At 37.9% G+C, this 23,567-nt stretch overlaps 1 protein-coding gene, 2 long non-coding RNA genes and 1 other non-coding gene across 5 annotated transcripts; 2 read left to right on the top strand and 2 right to left on the bottom strand.

Annotated features, from left to right (window-relative positions):
* Window positions 1-244: 244 nt before the first annotated feature.
* LOC139192346 (uncharacterized) lies at window positions 245-1,390 on the bottom strand. Its single transcript, XR_011576452.1, has 2 exons — window positions 1,007-1,390; window positions 245-460 (listed from the first exon to the last, which is right to left on the bottom strand). It is a non-coding gene; the product is annotated as an uncharacterized lncRNA (long non-coding RNA).
* MIR396A (microRNA MIR396a) lies at window positions 1,053-1,201 on the bottom strand. Its single transcript, NR_120945.1, has one exon. It is a non-coding gene; the product is annotated as a microRNA MIR396a (primary transcript).
* Window positions 1,391-14,185: 12,795 nt separating the features above from the next.
* On the top strand, window positions 14,186-18,750 carry LOC108169622 (zinc finger BED domain-containing protein DAYSLEEPER-like). Of its 2 annotated transcripts, none has more exons than XM_017323217.3 (2): window positions 14,186-14,447; window positions 15,961-18,750. In XM_017323217.3, the coding sequence occupies exon 2, from the start codon at window positions 15,983-15,985 to the stop codon at window positions 18,530-18,532; it is 2,550 nt and encodes an 849-aa protein (XP_017178706.3). In that variant the 5' UTR covers window positions 14,186-14,447; window positions 15,961-15,982; the 3' UTR covers window positions 18,533-18,750. The 2 variants fall into 2 exon arrangements, with proteins under 2 accessions (XP_017178706.3, XP_070669675.1); XM_070813574.1 differs by having other exon boundaries at window positions 14,283-14,447; window positions 15,937-18,750.
* A 2,883-nt stretch (window positions 18,751-21,633) lies between these two features.
* On the top strand, window positions 21,634-23,187 carry LOC139192279 (uncharacterized). The gene is made up of 2 exons (XR_011576327.1): window positions 21,634-22,414; window positions 22,537-23,187. It is a non-coding gene; the product is annotated as an uncharacterized lncRNA (long non-coding RNA).
* Window positions 23,188-23,567: the final 380 nt, after the last annotated feature.

The following is a 23,567-nucleotide window of genomic DNA, read 5'->3' as shown; positions in this document are numbered from 1 at the left end:
CAATTTCTTAGTAAAATGTAAGCGAATCCTAAAAAAGTACTTCAAGTGCCTTTAGAGTTTTTCAAATTCGTTTTCAATCATTTTAAAAACATTAACTGAGCACTTAATCGTTTTCAAAGGGGGTATACTGCCTGCAATACATGGAACCAAGACATGTGTAAACAATGTAAAGCATGATTAACTAAACAGTTAAATCAAGTCCACTGATAATTAAACAATATAATTAAAAGACAAGAATCAAATCTTTGCTTGCAGGAGTTAATATAAAATATATCAATCATTAAACAGTGTTCATTGAATGTTAAAGTACAAATGGATCAGAGATCGAACTACTTATCAAGAATGTTCTCTGAAGTCTCAATCCGAGAGAGAGAGGGAGTTTACAGAAGATTCCCCTTCAACAGAACTGCGTTGTAATTTGTCACCGCCGAAACAACTCACAGAGGAGATCAATCAATCACTGGGTAAGAACAATTTTGGAAATTTTTACAGGCAAACTTTGTGTTAGATTTAATTTATGAAAATATTTTTACATAGATCACATACAGATAAGGAGAGAAATATATCACATCCCCAGGTAATCAATCATACATGAAAAACTATAAAACCTCCAACGAAAATTAGGGTTGAAATCATTTTCCATTGTAGCATCGTTTACAAAACCACTACCTACCTCAAATCATCAAAGACTGGTTCTTTTATGGGAATCGAGCAATAAATCAACTTATAATCATGTCAAAACAATCAATCACTTATGCGTGGATGGCACAAAAATCATGTTGGAATAAAATTGTGAAAGACTAAATTTTGCAGGGATTTGAAAAATAAATTGACTTGAAATGGTGATGAAAAAATCACTCACTTATCAGTAAGTCAAACAATTGAGCAAAATTACACAAAATTTGTATAATTTAGAGTCCTTACATAAAATAATAAAATTAGGTATAGATGTTTAGGGTTCATATAATTTCTAAGAGAAGAGAGACGTACGATTAAGAAAATATACCAAGATATGAGGGACAATGGAGATCCGATATGTGAGTGAATTTATTGAGCCTATCTGTATCTTCCCACAGCTTTATTGAACCGCAAACCAAGTTAAGAGGAATAGAGAGACTGAGTCGACTCACTCCAAAGATCGGTCGATCTCGTCATACATGGATGCTGTTCAAGAAAGCTGTGGAAGAATACAAAGAGGATCATCATCTTCTATCTATTAGAGAGAAATAGAGAGCGCCAAGGCCATATATATCTAGAGTGAGAGAGAGAGAGAGAGAAAGATAAGATGGCTAAGAAGCTTTAGCCAATCAGAGAACGACAACAAGAGCAAACCCCAAAAGGGGAGATGCAGATGCAGCAGTTTATTAGGCAGAGGAGGAAGAAGAGGATGTGGTGGAGGTGTAGGTTTAGGAGAAGGATATGTTGGTATTTATAATAAAAACTTGAGGGTTTCTCCTTTTTTTTGTATTTATTTTTTTCCTTTTATTTTTATATTTTTTACCATCAATCCCGAGAAGAATATTGGGCCTGAGATTTTACAGTCACAGATTACACTGCTGGACCTCCACCTTTTTTTTTTTTCAAACCCTATTAAACGCTGACTACATTCCGATGCGCATTAATAGAGGCCCTAATGATAAAGAACGTAATTATTTAATAGCTAATTAAGTGAAAAACCGTTCTTAATAAATATAAGTGCGGCTAGGATGCAACTTGCCGGATCTGACGGTGGCTGGTTGCCCTAGTGGGGGCAGGCTATCGGGACCCCTTTCCAGATCTGTCTCTGTTATTTATCGGTCAAAAGGTTTTGTTTGCCTGACTAGCTGTAAAGCATGTGGGTTGCACTTAGCAAGTTTTCACCCTAAACCCTAATCAAAATAAACTCCCACGGTTTTTTTCATTCCTCCTTTTTGTTTTTTTTATTCCCTTATTTTCGCCCTTGTTTCGTTTGTGAAAAGGTATTGATGGGAAACTAACTGTTGAAATATTAGTATTTAGGTTTGTTTTAATATTTGAAAAAATAAAGTGGAAGATAGATTTCTCGTATTTAGATGTTAAGAAAGTAAGATGTAGATGGCGTTTTCTTTCTTTTTTCATATTTGATTTGTGTGTGGATTGGAAACAAATTTTGCTTAATTTTCTAATTATATCTTTCAAGATACGTAATCAAACCTTTTCTCAACATTGGAAATTACAAAGCGTAATTGTGTTTTCATGAAACAGGAAAATTAAAACCAAACTTGTCGGGAGTATCACTTTCTCTCTTAATTTTCCTAAGACCATCTCCAACCCTAGGCTAAAAGCCAAATTACCCCCCCCCAAACACTCTCCAACCCATGCTAAAATTTTAGGCTAAATGTCAAATGCTATTTCTGGGCCAAATACCCCCAGCTTTCCCCCCGGGCTAAATGCGAAATGTTTATCGGAATTTAAATTTTTTTAGATTAAAATGTTCATAAAATTAATTTACAATAATCTACATATTTATTTTTTTTTAAATTGATTTAAGAAAAAAATTTAGGCTAATTTCATTCTTTAATAATTCCGGGCTAAAATTTTAGGGTAGAAGGGTTGGAGCAGAAAAGATGTTTATGGGCTAAAGCTAAATTTTCCGGGCTAAAAAATTTAGCTTTTAGCCCAAGGGTTGGAGATGGTCTAACAGGTGAGAAAACTTTTCTCAAGATTAAATTTACTAAATAAGGGGTTTGTATCTCCGTTTGACTTTGGCTCATGAGGTGGCGGATTGTATGTAAAATAATTTACGAATCCTGGAATAACGGCTGACTCTAACCATGGACTTGAAGAGTGGAGAGCAACACAAAGTTAGTTAAAAACGTTTAACTTTTCAATCCAAAATGCCGAGTTCGGTTTGTTCCGCCGTTTTATCGTTTGTATAAGAAGATTTTCGCCCATAATATGTTTGTGAAAAGGTATTGATGAGAAACTAACCGTTGGAATATTAGTATCTAGGTTTATTTGAATATATATTTGGGAAAGGAAAGTGGAAGGTAGCTAGATTTCTTGTGTTTAGATAATGCTAGGCAAGTAAGCTGTAAATGACGTTTTATTTCCTTTTTCGTGTTTGATTTGTGTGCAAATTGGAAACAAATTCTGCTCAATTTTCTAATTATATCTTTCAAGATACGTAACCAAACCTTTTCCTAAAATTGGAAATTAGAAAGCGTATGAAACAGGAAAATCAAATCCAAACTTGTCTGAGAGTATCACTTTCTTACATATTTTCCTAACAAGTGAGAAACCTTTTCTCAAGATTAAATTTACTAAATAAGGGGTTTGTATCTCCATTTGATTTTGGCTCATGAGGTGGCTGATTCAAGTATATATGTAACATAATGAAAATGAATCGGATCGCGTATCCTGAAATGACGGCTTGACTCTATCCATGGTCTCGAAGAGTGGAGAGCAACACAAAGTTAGTTAAAAAAAAAAAACTTTTCAGTCCGAAATGCCGAGTTCGGTTCGTTCCACCGTTAATATCGCTTGTATAAAACGGAAACGTGAACCCCTGTGGTAATTCTTAAAGAGAGCTGCTAGACCCACCCCGTTGTCTTATTTTCCCACCCACGTTATATTTACACCCACTATAAAAAGTTAAAAAATTAAAATGTTATTTCCCCACCACTATTATTACTAAAATAACCCTTAATATATATATATATAATTATATAATTATAAACTCGTCTCTTAAAAAAAATATAAACAAATAATATTATTCTCTTCTAAAAGCCACCAAAAAAAAAAAAACCGGAGTCTTCCAATATTTAGCCTAATGTACATGTTTGGTCGTGTTTGAAAATGGAGGAGTTTACTCAAGTAAACCATTTCTCAACCTATAACCCCTGGGGTTATGCTAGGTGATTGATGGAAACAGCTTCAAATGGGAAAAAGTTTTATATCATATAATAATTTTTTCCAAATACCTGATACAAATTAAAGAAAACATCTTGAAGCTTAATAGTTTCGGGAGATTGTGAAGGAATCTCCATAGGTCCCATGAACACGCTGATGGCATAGGATAGGAGCGTTATGACTCAGATCAGTGTCTAAATAATAAGGATTAAATAGAATGATGAGTTAGGGTTTAAGAAAGACAAATAGTCTAAAGAAAAACAGTAATGCAAAAGAGGGTAACTAAAGTCCTTATTAGTCATTTTACAAATGGACAAATTTGTAATTAAAAAAGTCATTAAAAAGTGGGTGGGAAGATAAGACATTGGGGTGGGAATAACAGCTCTCTTCTTAAAAACAAAACTAACTAAAAAAAACAAAACAATAACAATAATTCTCAAATTCTCAAACTATTGGGGAGCCTCATGATCTAATTTGAATATTTAAACAACTGACACCTACATCACAGTACAACTGTTCCAATGTGGCTGTGGTCCAACATGTATACCTTCTTTTGCTTAAGCAGTCTAAATTATGCACACAAGTAAACCATCAAGTGATATTCTGTTAAAATTTCAAATCAACAGAACAAAATAAATATCTAAATTATAGTGGAAATGAAATTACAGTCGAATTTAAACTTAAAAGAAGTGTGAAGAAATAAAAATTGGGAGCAGTCACATGGCGGCATGTGGGGGCGACCCCACCCGTGGGAGGGTGTGTGAGGGAGAGGGTATGTGACAGTAGTACACTCCCGAATTTCCCGGAACGGAGGTCGCTTTGTCGGGTTGTATTGGCGGAACACGATGCGTCGATCCCAAACTCCACTCTGGGGAAGCTCCTAAACCTTAACAATGGTTGGTGTGCATATTAAGGCACTATGCACCAACCCCTCGTTATCAGAATTTTTTATATGACACAGATACACTATTAGCATCTTAATCGTTATAAAAATATAAATTTACTAATGTCGTTGTATCGTAAAAATCTTTCTCCTTTTCCTCTTTTATATTGGATTTGTGATGTGTAATTAGTGATCCATGGATGCTATGTTATGTGATTATGCTAGTGGGTCCTCCAACGTGCATGTTTAAGTATTTTAAACAGTTTTTAGAGTTAAAAACGCAAATACTAATTAAGCAAGAGAAATTTTATTTAAACTCATTTAACCTCTCTTTACACCTAACTTAAATTTTAAAGGTTAATTGTCTATTTTACCTTATTGCATAATTACTATTAAGTACAAAATGAAATTAATAATAAAACTCAAATTTATGAATAAACCCAAAGACTATAATTAAACCCTACGATCACTTTTGTTTATCCTACGTTCATTCTGGCTAAAACCCTAATAGCTCTAATAGAGAAAAATAAGTTTTTTTTATTGATGGATGGTGATTTTGAATTTTTAAATCCTCCAACCAAGGTATGACTCAATTTATGAATTTTTTGTTCATTTGATTTCAATTTTTTTAGAGTGGAGAGGAGGAGAACATTGCCGGCCAGCTATCTCTAATCTCTATTCATGTGGAATATGATGGTGACGAGGAGGAGGAGAACATGACGTTGGAATTGAAACAGAGAATAGCCAAGGAGGAGGAGAACATGAGGTTGGAATTGAAACAGAGAATAGCCATCAAGCTTAAAGGATCGATATCTGCAGCACATAAAGAAGACAAATATTTTCTACTAATCCTGGATGATGTTCCTTACGAGCAGTCTGTGAAAGACATTATCTCAGAACTGAAGACGCTGCCGGGTTTGAATGATATGAGTTCTTTTAAGGTTTTAATAACTAGAGATGATGGTGGCAAAAAGCGCACCGCAAAGGAGGAGCACGGAGAAATTCAGACCCTCCACTCATGGCTGCATAGCATAAATCGATGGAATCTTGTTGTGGATTTAGAACCCAAAATATTTCTAGATCACTTCCTTGCCATGGAACAAATTACAGGAGGAGCTTCCACCCATCAAATTTAGCTTCTAAAAATCAAATGGGTGTAAAAATAAATCCACGTATTGAATTGGGTTTATGGGGGTATATTAGGTATTAAATTTGAGTTTAAAGAGATATTAATAGTTTAGTTAAAAATCAAATGGGTGCAAAGAGTAAGTTGGGTGTAGAAATAGGTTAGATGAGTTTAAATAAAATTTCTCATTAAGCAATTGATAAAGAAAAAGAAAGCGTTTAAAGTTATAAGCAGCTGGCACTCACTGATTAATCCCTTCTTAATCATCTTTTCACCGAAATTAATCTATGCTTTATCATCAATATTCATCACTTGTCATTTCTTTTGATTTGAGACTCATCAACCACCTCTCCCTTCTCCGCAATTTGATCCACTTTTGCTGCATCATTCACCACTCTGCGGAGTTTTCGAGCAATTGGGGATTGGGATTGATTAAGATCAGTAAAAATTAATTTTTATTTCTTTTGTCCAACCATTTTATTGTTTTTATTTTTTTGTTTAATACGATATCGTTTACGAATATGTATCATGTTGTGTATAGTTGACAAGGGATATATAGCATAGTGTTGTGGAGTAACATTATCTTACCAGAGGAAATCTGACGATTGTCAACATAAACAATAAATTTGAACCAAAATCCATAATTTATCAATTAGGCTTATCATAAGGGGAAAATCTTTGCTTTTTAGTATCTGTAGGGAAAAATATTTGCTTTTTATTAGGCTTTTCATTGCCCGCAACCCCAAGGGATTGTCTAGTGAAAAGTGCAAAAGTTCGGAACTCTCATTTCGATTTTGAACTTGCATGGGTATGTTTCTTAGGGCCATCGTTTATGCTTTGACGTATAATTTGACCTAGGGGCTAAGAGTACATTGTCGTCTCATATGGTATCGGGGTTGCATGAGAAGGGGGAGTAGTTTGTTACTAATATATGGTGAGAAACCTCATGTATTCAAATAAATAAGTAAATAAAACCTCACTATGCGTATGATTGTAACAAGTAGTGTCACTCCTCCTATTACTAATTCGTTTTATCATGAAAATTCATTTACAATATCAAAGCATACCGACTTGAAAACCCGATGACCATATATATATGTATATGTTTCACGTCATCGTCCACATTACTTAATATGTGTTTATGTTGCCTACATGTGAGGAGGTGTGTGAGGTTGTAGGGTGTTGTTCCACATGCATCATAAAGTTATGAAACCTTGTAAAGTTTTACAGGAAGTTATGCTACTCTATTATTGTCAATTAGCTATAGAATGAAACCTCAACTTCTTTCATTAACATTAGTTTACTAATATTTCCTGCATTCTTTTATTTTTAACCTGAAACCATTGGCTAAAAGACGTTGACGAGTTATGCATGGTTGGCCTTTGTTTTTGCACATATGTTGGGAATAATGCATAATATTTGGTAAAGTTATAAACCTGAATTTTTAGAACACAGGGAAACTAGGTGTTTCACCCTAGCTAGTACGTTGAGCAGAAAATGAAAAATGGTGATGGTGTTAAGGAACCAGATTAAAAGGCAGTCAGGTTTTGTGTTGTGCACGTGTAGAAGGCCGACGACAATTGCATGGAAATACATGCGTTCATTTGTCAGTATATCACTGACACCATCTACCAAACACACATGCCCAACACGATTGAAGGGGTTTGTCGAGTTGATTTAACCCACGACTTTGTCTTTTCTCTTCCCAATTAACACTTAGGCAGCCACCTCCACCATCTCTTTGGCTCTTTCCTTATGTTTTTTTCCTTTCTTTTTTCAATTTGTTATGAATATATATATATATATATATATATATAATATATGCCTTTTTCTGTCAAACTTTTAATTAAAATTTGATCAATTTGATTCTTATTTATCAAATAAAATATTCATTTTGTTATGGTTGTAATTAGTATAAAAGTATAAAAGTATAAAAGTATATGTCGTCAGGGACAGAGAAGTGGACTTAGGTACCGTTTGGTACGTGGGACGGGACGGGACGAGTCGTTCCGTCCCACGTTTGGTGCGCCTAAAAACTGTGGAACGGGTTGTCCCATGGGACGAAATTTGGCTGATTTTTTGTTCCACCTCTTCCTCCTGGAACGACTCGTTCCACATCCGTGGAACACAAATTTATAACATTTTATGACAAAATTTCTCCTTATCTTTTTCAATATTTACGTCATTTGTTCCGTCCTGTTCCGTCCCGTCCCGTTCCATCCCGTCTGCGTACCAAACGGTACCTTAGTGTACATGTGTTTGAAATTTTAATTAGGTGTAGCACCAACCAATACATACACTACATATAAGCTTAGTTACATTTTTTTTCAACATTTTGATATGTTACGCTCAATAAAAAGAATAAAAAGTTGAGCGTGGTCCCCCCATATCCCATCATTCTACCATTTCATTTCAGTAGTCTCGTATGATTTCATGTTAGTTTTATTTGATGTGAGAGATGTTCTATACAAATAATTTCATTAAATATCTTCTTTAGTCAAAATCAATTTATGTACATATAAGCGTTTTTAATTATTCTAAGAACATCTTTGTGTGATTTTAAAGATCTTTAAATTTTACAACGGTAGTGAATATGGGAAGGATGCGATCGTGCATCTTAATTATTTGTTGAAAAGACACATTCACCATGAATTCAAAAATTTCAAACACTTTCAAGTTCCAACACAAAAGCAAAATAAAGATCAAAACAGAAGTACTTACGACGTACCATAATTCAACATATGTTATCTGACAGTCCTTTATTAATTAGGTACGTAGCTAGGTTAAATTATACTATATAACCGAGAAAATTAAGTAATGGAGATGAGGATTTCATTCGATTGTGTTCTATAATTTTAACTCGGAAAAAAAAAAAACCAAGAAAATGTAGTGTGGATTGAACCAGAGGAAAAAGACGAAATCTAAAGTTAAGTTAAGAAAGTTAAGTTATGAAAACGGAGAAAGTCAAGTGGCCAAATAGGGATCGTATCATTAATAGTGTTGTTGCTGTTAGACATGACGGTCACGATCTTCATCTGGTTTAAAAAGTATGCTTCCTTCTACTTTTCAGCAAACAAAAGGGAGCACATCTAGTTATAAATTTTTACGGTGATACTAGTAACTTGAATCATATTTTGTAAATTACATGATGTGATGTTTAATGATTTAGACTCATTTTTATAATCACTGAAGAAATAATTTAATCATCAACCGTCACATTATACGATGTACAAAATATAGCCTAAACACATTATCTCCCTAACATTTTCTAAATTGTGAAGTATTAGAGCTTTTAACTAATTAGTTTAACCCTAACAATTACGATCCTAAGTCCTAACTTTGATTATTAAAATAAGTCTTCCATTGACTTCTCATACTAGCCAAAGCCTAATTAGGTCAATTAAGGATCAGCCCTACGCCCAACCCTAGCTAGATGCCTCAAAGGCTAAACACCTAACACACCACCATTTGATCACTTCTAAAGACTTTTGAATCCTAGGATCTGCACTAGGGGGGCTGTCATTGGGCTACAGACCAGGCGTTGCCAATGTCTATCTAATTTTCACATATGTTTATTAAACTTCATCTTTACTTTGGTTTTTTTGGCTACATTACAGAGTTTCTAATGAATGAATCCTACATTGATATGACAAGGGATCGTGTATGAACTTATAAGTAAGTTGAACTACTCTCTATATCCCCAATTAGTTTTATTGTGGAACCTCAACCTGCTTCATTGTATTAAAGCAGGTTGTCTCGTGTGTGAAATCCAATGGTCACATGTGCTCTACATCACCATGTTTGTGTTGTTAAATTCGTTACAGGTGAGATGGTATGTTGAGAATGAATCTCACATTAATGGAGGAGGGACTTTGCATGAGCTTATAAGTAAGCTGGACTATTCCCTATATTTTGCCAATTGGTTTTATGGACTGAAACCTTAACTTGCTTCAATTCAAACCCTGAACCCAAGCAACTCCGCCTTTTCTTTTCTTCCTCCAAGTTAACATCTCCATCTAAATGTACAATTGGTTTTATGTGCTTGTTGCATGAAGATTTCAAGTACTTTTCTAGGATTCACTTTCATTTTTACTAAGAATTGATTCCAAAAACATTTTCACCAAAAGCGCTTTCAGCCATTTTAAAAGTAATTTCAAACGAGTTCTAGTTTAGAAAAAAGAGGAACCAAAACGTTGAAGGAATCTTAGGATTGTAAATTATTATTTTATGTTTTTTGTAAAGAGCCTAGGGTTGTCATCTAAGGGTAACTGCAACTTCTATAGCCGGTGAATTCGTTGAAGGAACTGGCAATCGCAAGGTATACAAATGAGACCTATGTCCGGCCGGTTGAATGGCTGGGGTTGGCTGACCCCCGAAGTCTTATCCCCACGAGTCCCAGTCCATTAGGATTCATTAGTTATTCACAACCAAGCCCAGTCCATTATATTCAGTCACATTCAAGATACATTTAATGTTGTTTCAGTTCATTTACTTGCTTTTGGTTCCGAAGAGGATTCCTTCTTAATCTCTTTTTCTTTCCCCCATCTCTTATTGGAACGGTTACAATTAAGTAAGGGTGACATCTTAGATTGATTTTTTTAAAGGCAATGAGACAAAAAATAAAGTGTGAGAGGAGGAGAGGAGGAGAGGAGGAGAGAAGGAAAGGAGATAAAAATAAGAGGGGAGAACATCCTACTCCTTTTGGTTCATCCTCACATTTTCTCCGCCCAAAGTTTGTTTTCTCAAAAGTTGTTCTTGTTTGATGGCAGCCCTAACCCTAACCCTAACCCAACATGAAGACAAGACTCCAACTCCCTACGATCGAAAACAATGAACCGTAATGGTGTTTTTGGGTTTTAGCAGCTCTAGGGTTTGAAGTACTCCATTTTATACATTCAACATTGAGAATCCAAACTTATTTATTTATTTTCCTGCAATAAGTTCTTCTATCCTATTTTCTCTTTAATTTGTATACAAATGTCAAGTATTCTGGGGAAACTTTGAGCCATAATTTTCTTTTAGCAATATTGTTCATTCGTACAAGTTCTTTGTTCTCTGTATATGTAACGCAATCGAAAGTTGACAACTCTTGTTCCTATATACAGATGTGACTTTCAATTGACATATCTCTACCACATATAGTATTTCGTATTGTTGTGAAATCTACCCAAGAGTGTCATTTCAACTTGGAATCCGAATTCGGTCTCCCACTTTCAACTAACGTCCAAACTAACATGGTGGGATGATATCCTTGATTCTCCTTTATTGTATATATTCGATTTAAAGGTTAGAAAAAGTGGCGGATGAAATGCATAAGAGAAAATATGAGTTTGAAAGTTACCATTCTTATTTATCCTCCTAAGAAATCTACACAATTATTTGGTGATGTTCATGTTCATGTTCATTCCTGACACACCTCGACCGAAATCGAAGCATGTTGGCCGTTACGTGAGGGTGACGTAGTCATGTGCACAGTATGGAAGCAATAAAGATAAGAAATATACGAATACATAAAAACCGAAAGCTTCTAATGTGCACTAATAAACAAGAAGTGCTAGGAGTGAGATACAAGTGTAAATACTCCTAATCAGAGCATAGAAAGTCTAGGTGTAGTCCAGTAGGACAAGTACTAGTTATACAGTACCGAAAAATATCCTACAAATATTATATTCTGTCAGAACCGCCGAGATCCTCGTACGCCACCAACATCAAGACTACCTAAAACCTGGAGGGACGCAAAACAGAAAATGTGAGTGGGCAAAAACAAAGCTTTTCAAAATCATTTCATTTATCAAATGCTCTAACCCTCGCCGTAAAATATGTATAATTTTTCCCAGAAATAGAATATAAACATATGCATAAATATGTATATGTATATATCAATTCAAATCATGATTCACATATTCATAATCATAAGTATGTCATGCCAAAATATAAGCAGGATAAGTAACTCAGGTGAAAATAAATTCATGGAAAATAACACATTAGTCGGAACCCTTGTAGAAGTATGTACAGCTGAATTCATAGCTCATTAGTCAATCTAGCCAGAGTCACTGCAAATGATCCATATGGCACTACATTGCACACGAGTCGGAACCACTGTAAAGGTTTGTATGACAGGACTGGGTGTAATATAGTTATGCTCAGTGCTACTCTCTCATGATAGCTGTGTGATTGATCATTAGTCACCTACGAGTCGGAACCAACTATTATGGTCTGTACGACAAGACTGTGAACCTAAATTGAATCCAATGTGAGCATATGGTGCGGGATGTGACATTATATTCAGGCCTGTGCCATATCTCTAACTAATCACTAACACCGGGGTGCAGGTTTATGAGCTTAATATTTCTCAATTAATCACAACCATTCAATACACATTTACAATTCATAAACTCACATGGAACTTACCTGAGCGCCCACAACACCAAATCACATTTATGCATACAATTCTAACTCATGGTTTAAGCATAAATCAATAGGCATGACATTTTCAAAGCATAACTCATTTAAATGCATTTTCTGGGAAAAATATCAAGCATATACGTATATACTTAAAACCAAAAGCCCACTCACTGGTATGTCGAAGGGTCGTAGCCCCCTAGTCGCCCTTGACTGTGCTCGTCCTCGGGATAAGTCTCCCTTATATGCGAAACAACTATAAAAACGTTAAATTAAAGCACATAAACAATACTAGCTAATAACTTCTCATACATTGCTCAAATGAGGTATATGATGACCTACATAACTCCACGAACATCCCCAAATTTTAAAAATAATTTTTGGAGCCTTCACGCGCAGGCAAAGGCATGGCCCTACGCGCGGCCACGCGCATGGACCTTAACGGAATTCCCTAACCCCGTTAGGAATATTCCGTTAAAAAGTAACGGAACCGTTAAAACTAACCAACGCCGTTAGAAATATTCTGTCATCCCCTACCTTCGAACTCTGGCTACCGTCGCCGTCGCCGGAAAATTGGGAAATTTTCAAACCTTCATTTCTCGTCTGTTTCTCAACCAAATTTCATGAAACTTAAACCAATTTGAAGCTTAACACAGATAGAACACAATCATAACTTTCAAAAGCCCTAAAATCCACGAAACTCGCCGAAAATCCCTCGATAATCTGACTAAACCTGTAACTCGTTGAAACTCAACTTTCTGACGTCCAAATCACTTCACTTTTCTTCTCCGAGCTTCATGAGGATGATTCAAAGCTTCCTATGGCCTAAAAAACTCCTAAAAACCTCACAATAATTAGTGCATGAACAATACCTAAATCGGAGTTCGTGAGAAACTAGGGTTTTCGAAGGTTTTAAGTCCAAATAAAGGTATAAATCAACTCCTAGGCATGCAAAGAGTTTGAATGTTACCTTTAAAACCTTGATCCGTGCTTGAAAGGGAAGGTGTGGAGTTCGTCCGTACAAAGTTGATGGAAACAGAAGAAAATTGAGAGGGAGTGTACACGAGAATGAGAGAGAGAGAGAGAGAGAGAGAGAGAGAGAGAGAGAGAGAGAGAGAGAGAGAGAGAGAGAGAGGGAGAGAGTTGGAGTGTGTGTGTGGTCCAAAATTGTTTGACTTCCAACCAACCACAAAACTATAACAACTTTAAGTCCTAACTGGTTCCAAAATATTAGGGATTTAATGTATTAGTTCACTTCTAAACTTAAACCACATAACCACACAAAACGTCCAACGACAATTTCATCTTTTCACACCATCGGTAACAATAATTCGGGACGGGCTATGACAATTCTACTATCAGAAAAATCGATATACATAAGTTAATGGTGCAAAATAAAGTAGCGAAAACAAAAGACATGTATAGTTCTAGTTCTAGTTCTTCATTTTTCTAGCAGTGTGCCCATGAACCCTCTAACAAAAACCATGGATTGTAACATGGTCACCCAAATTGCATGCCCAAATGCCCATCCAAAAGGCCATGAGAGATTAAGAGAAATAAACCCTTCCCCACAAACCCTAACCCAAAGGTTGGCTCAAAGACTCAGTCCTATCACACTCCACTGTTCAAAACAAAGCATCCCCCAAAATTGGCAATGGAGTCATGGACACATCATTGGGCTAAAGCATTTCACTCTCTGACCAAAAGAAGAAAAAACTGAAAAAAAAAAATCCACGTGTGGGCCCCCACCCAGGATAAATAGTCCACTATATTCTGTGGGCTGGCTGGCTGGCTGTACAGTTATATTTTTGAAATACAAAGCAAAGGAGATGGAAGAAAATAAAAAAATAAAAAAATAAAAAAATTATTGGACCATCTGAAAGTCCAAGTGCCCAAAAAAAAATTATACCCAAAAATAATTGCCCTATTTTTTCAATCTGACCCCCCAAACCAAAAATATCTTATCCCCTTAACCCTTAACGAGTCCCAAAGTCCTCTTTTAGGTCCAGTTAGCTTCTCGGGTTCCAAAAGCCCAATCTGGGTTTCCCTCTCTCTCTGTGGAAAAACCTAGATCTCGCCACTGCCGGAGAGTCGAAGCTCGGCCCGTCGAGCTTCAATCCGCCTTGTCGATCGCCTCCTCTCGGCGCCTCCACCTAAACCCCTCTGGTAGATTTCCCAACTTTTCCCCCAATTCTTTTTCCTCTCTTGCTGCGCTTTCGAAAGGTTTCAGATTTTCGCCTTCTTAAGCTTATGTTTCTGAAGAGACCTTGATTTTGTGTTTAATTCGGGTTGTTGCGTCGTGAATTCTGATTTTTATGTTTAATTTGTGTTTTTACGTTGTGAATTTGAATCTGTAGCCTGATTATGCTGTAGTTAATTTTTGTGAATTTTGTGGGTTTGAGTAAATTCCACACCTTTTCTTTTCGTTCTTTAATTTTTGAGTTCGATCTGTTAAATATGTTGGATTACTGGGGTTTTCCGACCTGGGCTGCTGTTTCTAAAAACGTAAAGTCTAAAACTCGATCAGACGACGGAATATTGTAGATATCTGGGTTTGTTTTTGAAATTTTAGTGCTGGTTTTAAATTTTAGCCCGTTTCTGGGTTTATTTTTATTCTCCAAGTTTAAAATCCGGTGGACTTTAATAATTCCTCACCCATCTGGGATCCATTGTAGGTGAGAGCTCATCTTCTTGTTGGAAGATGAAAGATGGATATTTAATCCGATGGACTTTAATCCGAGGGACTGTATTAGAGCTGGGCAGGTCAATCTGTTTGGGTTGACTTAAGTTCATGTTTTTGTATCGGCCCATGGTTGGGCCCAGTTTTGTAGGAATATTAAGATGTTAGGATATATTTATTTAAAATGTTTGATGCGATTCCCACAAGAAATAAAAATAGAAAAAAGTAAAAAAAATCCCAACAAACAGTTGTGATTGAATAAGCTTGGCCTTGCGAGATGGGGTGCTTTATGTAGATATTAAATCTACATAACATGCATGCTTAGATATTAAATCTTGGATTATTGCTCATTATTTTTTTGCTTTTCGTGTTTTTGGTATTACAAGCTTTCGTATTTTAGTTTCTTAGTTTAGTTTTGCCTAATGAGAATCGAATTTCTCCTTCCGGTCCAAAAATAAATTTATAATTGGTGCATTTAGCTAGTTTGTGTTTTTCTTTGTTGGGATAGTAGGGTGTTTGGACCATGAAATTGGTTCCTGCCATGCACAAAACGTAGAAACTTCTTGACTTAATCTTTAGCTGGTTCTGTTTGATGGGATGCGTATGATATTATGACAGATTGTGGTCGTTACCATTACAATGGTGAAGGGATGCATCAACGACATAATTAGACCGCTCTGTAACTAAATACAATTGAAAGAATGGGATCCTTTTTTTTCTCTCTTTCGTGGTACTTGACAGTTTGCTATATTGTATGTTTACTGTTCTGAAGTAGTCTCATAACATTGAAATACGGGTTTGTTCCTTCGTTTATTCATTCCATGTTTCTCTGAATGCAAGAAGCTGTTGTTATGTTGCTTCTGTTTATTTATATGATTTTTGGTTCATGCTCAGATTCTGTGGCGAAGTCTTTAACGATGTGTTCCATTATCACTCTGCTCTTAGTTTCAGCATTTACTTTCCGTTTTCTTAAAGGTGGTGGCTGTTTGCTGAATGCAGGATTTTACTTCCCAAAGACAACATGGCAACCCCTACTGAAGAGACAATTGCCACTCCTATTCAAGACAAAATGGCCTCCCCCATTGAAGAGCTGATGGGCGCCCGTGTTGAAAAGCCGTGGTCCGCCCCTGTTGAAGAGCCGAAATCCGTCCCAGCTGAAGAGCCGAAATCCGTCCCAGCCGAAGAGCCGATATCCGCCCCAGCCGAAGAGTCGATATCCGTGCCCGTTGAAGAGCCGATATCTGCGCCCCCTGAAGAGGTGATGGCCGCCCCCGCTGAAGAGGCGATGGCTGTGCACGCTGAAGAGGCGAGGGCCGCCCCCATTGAAGAGGCGATGGCCGCCCCCATTGAAGAGGCGATGGCTGCCCCCGTTGAAGAGGCGATGGCCTCCCCTGTTGAAGAGCCCATGTCTACCCATTATGAAGAGGCGATGGCTGCCCAATTTGAAGATCCGATGACTGCCCACTTTGAAGAGCCATTGACCACTCCTATTAATCACAAGAGGGCCGCCCCTGATGAAGACATGATGGAAACACCTGATGAAGAAAAGATGCTAATGCTGACCCCATTTGAAGATAAGACTGCAACTCCCTATGAAAACAATGAGGTGGAAAATACAGAAACACAGCCTAACAAGCGCAGGAAAAAGAAGTCAATTGTCTGGGAGCATTTCACCATAGAAAACGTGGGTCCTGGATGTAGGAGGGCGTGCTGCAAGCAGTGTAAGCAAAGTTTTGCTTACAGTACGGGTTCAAAAGTAGCAGGTACCAGCCACCTCAAACGCCACATCGCGAAGGGGACCTGCCCAGCACTTCTTCGTAACCAGAACAACAATCAGTCTTCCCCATATACCCCAGCTTCAAGGGGTGGCAGCTCTTCCAATCCACCAAAAAGGCGTTACCGGACTGCTAACACACCCCAAATTATATTTGATCCAGACCGTTGTCGCCATGAGATTGTAAGGATGATCATCATGCATGACTACCCCCTGCATATGGTTGAGCATCCTGGGTTTGTAGCTTTTGCACGGAATCTTAACCCACAGTTCAACATGGTGAGCTTCAATACCGTCCAAGGAGATTGTGTTGCAACTTACCTAACGGAAAAGCAAAGTGTCACCAAGTTTATTGAGGGCATACCTGGACGTGTCTGCCTTACTTTGGACGTGTGGAGTTCCTCTCAAACCGTGGGTTATGTGTTTATTACTGGGCACTTCATTGATGCTGACTGGAAGTTGCACAGGCGGCTGCTCAATGTAGTCATGGAACCATATCCGGACTCTGATTCTGCGCTTAGTCATGCTGTTGCTGTTTGCCTTCATGATTGGAGTATGGAAAACAAGTTATTTTCAGTCACTTATGATCAGCCACTGAGTGAGACTGCTCTTGAAAATTTAAGGCCTCTTCTTTCAAACAAGAACCCACTTATCCTCAATGGTCAACTATTGGTTGGGCATTGCATGGCCCGTACTTTGAACAGCATTGCAAAAGAAGTGTTAGCAGCAGGAAGCGATGTAGTAAAAAAAGTCCGGGATAGTGTAAAGTATGTGAAGACATCAGAGTCCCATGAAGAAAAGTTTCTGGAGCTTAAGAGTCAGCTCCAAGTCCCAAGTGAAAGGAGCCTATCAATTGACGACCAAACTAAATGGAACACAACATATCAAATGCTGGTGGCCTGTTCTGAGTTAAAGGAAGTTTTTACTTGCTTGGATACATCTGATCCGGATTACAAACAAACCCCGTCAATGGAAGACTGGAAGCAAGTTGAGACTATCTGCACATATTTGAAACTTATCTTCGATGCGGCCAATATCCTTACCACTACGACTAACCCAACTGCAGTTACTTTCTTCCATGAAGTGTGGAGGATTCAGACTGATCTGACTAAGACGGTCGCAAGTGAGGATCCCTTCACTAGCAGCCTAACTAAGACAATGCAAGAAAGAATTGAAAAATACTGGAAGAATTGTAGCCTGGCTTTGGCAACAGCGGTAGTTATGGATCCCAGGTTCAAGATGAAGCTTGTTGAGTTCAGTTTCAACAAAATTTATGGCGAAGAAGCTCCAATGCATATCAAGGTTGTTGATGACGGAATTCATGAGCTCTTTCATGAATATTTGACACTGCCTTTGCCTCTCACACCAACTTATGCAGACGAAGGGAATAACAACATTAAGATAGAGGACTCCCAAGGTGGAGCTATCCTAACAGACAACGGACTCACAGACTTTGACATGTACATCATGGAGACTACCAGCCAACAGATGAAGTCGGAGCTGGATCAGTATTTGGATGAGTCTCTGCTGCCCCGAGTTAATGATTTTGATGTGTTAGGCTGGTGGAAACTGAACAAGATGAAGTACCCGACGCTCTCAAAGATGGCTCGAGACATTTTGTCAATTCCGGTATCTACAGTTCCTTCTGACTCTGTCTTTGATACCACGGTCAAGGAGATGGATCAGTACAGGAGTTCCCTACGACCAGAGACGGTTGAAGCCCTCATATGTGCCAAGGACTGGATGCAGTATGGATCAGCAGACGCGTCCACGGCACTTGTCAGAATGGAATATTAGATGGTAGGTCTCTTCCACCGACACACGGATGGATGGGAAGTTGGCCGCCGGGAAGATGTATGATGGTAGGTGTTTGTATCATTTAACCTAGTTTATTTCAACCAGTAGGAGTTTATCTTTTGTACTATTTTTAAGAGGTTGAGTGCTTGGACGTGAATATTTAGCCTTAATTTATGGTGGTCTTAAAATTTATGATGATTTAAATGAAGTTTGGGATATGGATGGGCATTATATATGCTTTGTTTTACAGTAGACTAGCCTCTTCCAGTTTCGATTGCATTGAGTTCAATTTAGCTCGGAAAATACTTGGTTCCTTACATGTAAGGCTGTTCTTCCTCGCACACAAATTGGATTTTGACGCGTGTGCAAAAACTTTTTAATTTATAGATTTAATTGGATTTTGATACGCCTCTCTTAGTCATTGGAAATTAAGGAAAAAGGACCCTTACATGTAAGAAAAACTAAGCTGTGTATTTTTCGCTCATCGCCAAATTGTGGTTGTCAGCGTCACCACTTGATTATTTGTCGTCGTCGAGCATGTTTGATATAGGGAAATGATTTATGAACTCTATTTAATACTCTCTTTCCTTTTTTCCTTTTAGACTTTTAATTGAACAAATTAAATGAAAATTGAGACACTGACACGAAGAGTGCAAACCAGGAATATATACAAATTAAGGGCATCTTCACGACTCATCACTGGATGGATTCCAAGATGGGGATGTGAGGTTGGATCTCCGGCCCACCAAACTCTGCGTGGAGGCCCGAGTTCCCCCTGGACCTAAGGCTTGAAGCCAAAGGGTTTGGGCCTTGCTATCATGGCCCTAAGGCCTTTTGGGTCTTAAGGATTAAACCTAAAAATAAAAAGGGAATGGTTGAGGGTACTGGGCTGGGCTGGCTAAAATAGGCCTAGAGCCCGTGGGTTTTGAGAAACGACCTAAAAGGCCTGGTGTTGACGGGAAATAATGAAGAAGAACGCCGGAGCCTTCCCAGCTTCGGCCGACTGCAAACCACGACCCTAGACTCCGTTCTAGGTATTAAAATGAAGTACAAGAGAAGAGGAGTGTGTTTATACCTTCCTTTTCGCCGTAGAACAGCCAGAGATGATCGGAAATCCCCTCGACAGCCACGGGCTCGTCGGAGATGGGTTTGGCACACCCGAGCCGATTTCCTTCAAAAACCTAACCGGAAAAATCAAAGGAACTCGTCGAAGAGTTCCTGGGTTCCACAGTCCCAGCTGCGCCGAGAGAGAAAGGAAGAGGAAGACGAGGTTGATGGTGATGATGCCTTCCTCGCAGGTGATGCAGCTGTGAGTGTGTGTGTTCACGGGAAAGAGAAGGAGAGAGACGAGAGGGTTTCGAGAGAGAGAGAGAGATAAAAGTGCAGAGAAAGAGAGAGAGAGAAGGAAAAAGGGGTCACAGGGTGAGGGACCGAAAGAGAGAAAAGGGAGGTGAGGTAGGATGCTGCCACGTGGCAGTTTGGGGGGTAAAACAACATATAATACAAATAATTGGGGGGTGGTTGTAACAATTTACCCCCTTAAAAGAATTTCGTCCTCGAAATTTAAAATCACTTACTAAACTGAATTACTCAAAAATAGGAAAAAGAATATATGTATAAAGGGAAATCAAGTCAGAGTGGGTGCATCAAAGAGAATATGCCACACCGTCGCGAGCGGGTTGCAAAATCCTCTATCATGCCTCCAAGCTCTTACTTTCTTCTCCATCAGTGTAAAAGTAGAAACATACTTTATAAGGATATAAGGTCAAAAACATAAAATAGCTTAAGGCCAAAAGTAAGAACGTAAAATAAGATAAATAGATAAGTACTAACATATAGATCGAAAACTCGTGATGAGCTTAAAACTAAAAACGGAAATACTTTCCCAAAACATTTGTAACTTCGAAAATACAAATATATATATAACTATAAAAAGGTAAGTTAAAATATTTGTACTGAAAACCAAAATCAAGAATGAAAGTGACCCATTTTGGGTCAAAAATGGTGGTTCGCGGGTAAAAAATGACCCATTTCGGGTTTCTCATTTCCCATCCCTTCTCCCCCCTCTCATTGGTCACTCCTCCCCTCCTTTTCTCTCCCTCAACCTCATCTTCTTCTCTCTCCACCTGGGAGCATCTAGTCCTTTTTTTTCTTCTTTTAAATACCAAAACGTCTCTAATTTCTTCATTATAGCTCCGTTTCACGAATGGTTTGCATCTGCGCGTTCGTGAGATCGAGCTCTATCCAAAGATGTAAATTGTGACCTAGAAATGCCTATGAGTTTTAAATAAATAATTTCTAAAATTCTCTTTTCATAACTAGTTTAATAAAAAATCTAAATTCAAACAAATTAAAATAAATTCTCGAAAAATAATATAAAATCTCAATAATACAAATACATAGATTATAAAAGTGAAATCCAGAAACGGGATTTCATAAACGATTAGCAGCATCTAGTACATGATCACTAGGAATGCATGTTGTTTCTTCTCCATTTGGATTGGAATTATGAATAAATTCAGCAAATGCTCCCCCTATCTAAAGTAATCCAAAGGTTGTAAGAAGTAAGGAACATGTTCGTCAAATTTAACATCACTTGAAACAACCATTTTTCTGGTTGTTGAATTGTAACACTTGTAACCTTTTTGGGTGGATGAGTAACCTAGAAAGATACATTTGGCAGCCCGTGGGTCTAGCTTGTCACGATTTTGTGCTTGAATGTGAACAAAGCATGTACACCCAAAGACTTTCAAATGAGATAACCTGATCTTTTTATCTTTCAAGACCTCAAAAGGTGATTTAAAATTGGGTAAATCTCAGTTTACTACCCTCAAGTTTCGTGGTTTTCAACATTTAGTACATGAAGTTTTTTTCGTCTCAGAGTCATACCTAAAGTGTTAATTTTGGGACAGTTTCATACATTCGTTAGTCTGGCTGTTAAGTCTCTCCTTAACTGATGACGTGGCGCCCATGTGGACAATTATTGGGCACCACGTGTCATTAAAAAAATATAAAATATTAAAATATTAAAATAATTAATTAAATTAAAAAAAAAAAAAAAACTAGAATACCTTCGCCTTCCCCACCCGACACCTTTCCACCCTCTCAATGGCTCCACCCTCCATCCCATCCACCCCTCCACTCCTCACCCACCGACACCCTTCCTCTTCTCCTTACTCAAAAACCCATCCCCTTCCTTTATCCCAAAAACCCGGGTGCCGCGATGAGGTTTGACAACGATCAAGATTGGTACAACGGTTGAGGAATGGAGTGAAGGTTGTCCCTACCACTGACATCGGAGACTGTGGAGGTTCCTACTTGGGATCTTCCCCAATTCCTCGATCTTGGAGCTCCGAGTTTGCCTCGTACTCATTTGCCGTGCCAAATTTTCCTCCACAGGTTTCTCCTCCGCGGCTTCAGTCTTCAAAACCCTAGCTCTGGGCGGTTGGTCCTTCCTTGTTTCCCTGCGACCTTAAATTTTTCTATTTGTTTTGTGTAAGTAACCGAAACCCCTATCTCTCTAGAAAATGAGAGATGTCTCTCATTTCTCACTCTTTTTTCAAACCTTCACAGACAAATGAGATATGGCTCTCAGTGCTCGAATTTCTCTCAGCCTCTAGAAAATTAGAAAGGATTATCATTTCTCCAATCTTAAGCCCAGTGCCCAGCATTGCAAACCTTCCATCTCACAACAACTTTGTCTTCCTTTCTAAACGTTGCATCCATTCGCAACCAAAACCACACAACATACACATCCCCGTGTCTCTCTAACCCATCACGGATTCGAGCTCAGACCGTCATCACCGTCATTCCCTGAGCAAAGATATGCTCAAATATTGGAGTTCCATTCATGCAGATCAATACCATTTCGCACATGCAACGGTAATCATTTCCCACTCTGTGCAATATACATGTTTCTTAGCTTGAGAAAAATCCCTGAAAGCTAATTTTTTTTCCTATGATTCGCCCTTGTAGAAGCTCACACTGATGTTCTTATGTGTTAGGTACTTGAAATCCGCAAAGAGACTGACGATACATACTCGGATAGTCCCCAAACTCACAGATCTGCAAATTAAAAGGTATAAACCGCAGCTCTGTTGATTGATTGAACTGTGATCTGCAAATTAAAAGCTCACACTGAAGGCTCCATTTTTGGTAGAGAAGAAAGGAGGGAAAAAGTTTTTGAGTTTTGAAATGCTTTTTAGAGTGAAGGAGGAGATCGCGAGCTCGAGGTCCCAGCCATGGGCGTTGAGGATCTCCACGCATAAATTGGAGTCTTCGAGGCCTGTGATCGCTTGGAAATACCCTAACTTGTTCACATTGACCATCTCTACACGCAGATTAGGGCTTTCCCTGGGAGCCGTGCAGGGGGTGGAGGGAAATGGAGGGGTGTCAGGTGTGGAAGACGAAGGTGTTCTGGGTTTTTTTATTTTTTTATTTTTAAATTAAATTAAATTAATTGTTTTAATTTTTATAATTTTTTTAATGACACATGGCGCCCAATCATTGTTCACATAGGAGTCACATCATTAGTTAACGGAAGACTTAAAAGCCAAACTAACGGATGTATGAGACTGTCCCAAAATTAACACTTTAAGGGATGGTTTGATATTGCTGTGCTTTGAAAAAAAACTGCTTCTGCTATGCTGTGAGAATAAGCGGCTATGAAATAAAGCAGCAGAGTGTTTGATAAGTTTTTTGTAAAAGTGCTTTTGAAAAAAAAAGCAGTATGATAGTGTTTAGTAAACTTTTATGTAAAACAGCTGTGACCTACCTCTTGAAAATAAAAGCTGGTTTTGAGAAGCTGCATTTTGCTGCTTTGGCTTTTTGCCACTTTTCAGCTTAAAATGACAGTGACTTTGAAAATAAGTTGAGTTACCAAACACAAATTTTACTCTAGTTTTTTTTCATCCCAGCTTTTTTTAAAATCACCTCAACCCCAAACTGGGGCTAAGTATGACTCTGGGATGAAAAAAACTTCATGTACTAAATGTTGAAAACCATGAAACTTGAGGGTAGTAAACTGCTATTTACC

The sequence above is a fragment of the Malus domestica genome, chromosome 15, assembly GCF_042453785.1.
Source record: "Malus domestica chromosome 15, GDT2T_hap1".
Lineage (NCBI taxonomy): Eukaryota > Viridiplantae > Streptophyta > Magnoliopsida > Rosales > Rosaceae > Malus > Malus domestica.
This window is presented reverse-complemented; position numbering and strand designations above follow the sequence as displayed.

Bases quoted from the DNA above. Each gene is read 5' to 3' on its own strand.
- LOC108169622 (XM_017323217.3), top strand. From the start codon at position 15,983: ATGGCAACCCCTACTGAAGAGACAATTGCCACTCCTATTCAAGACAAA.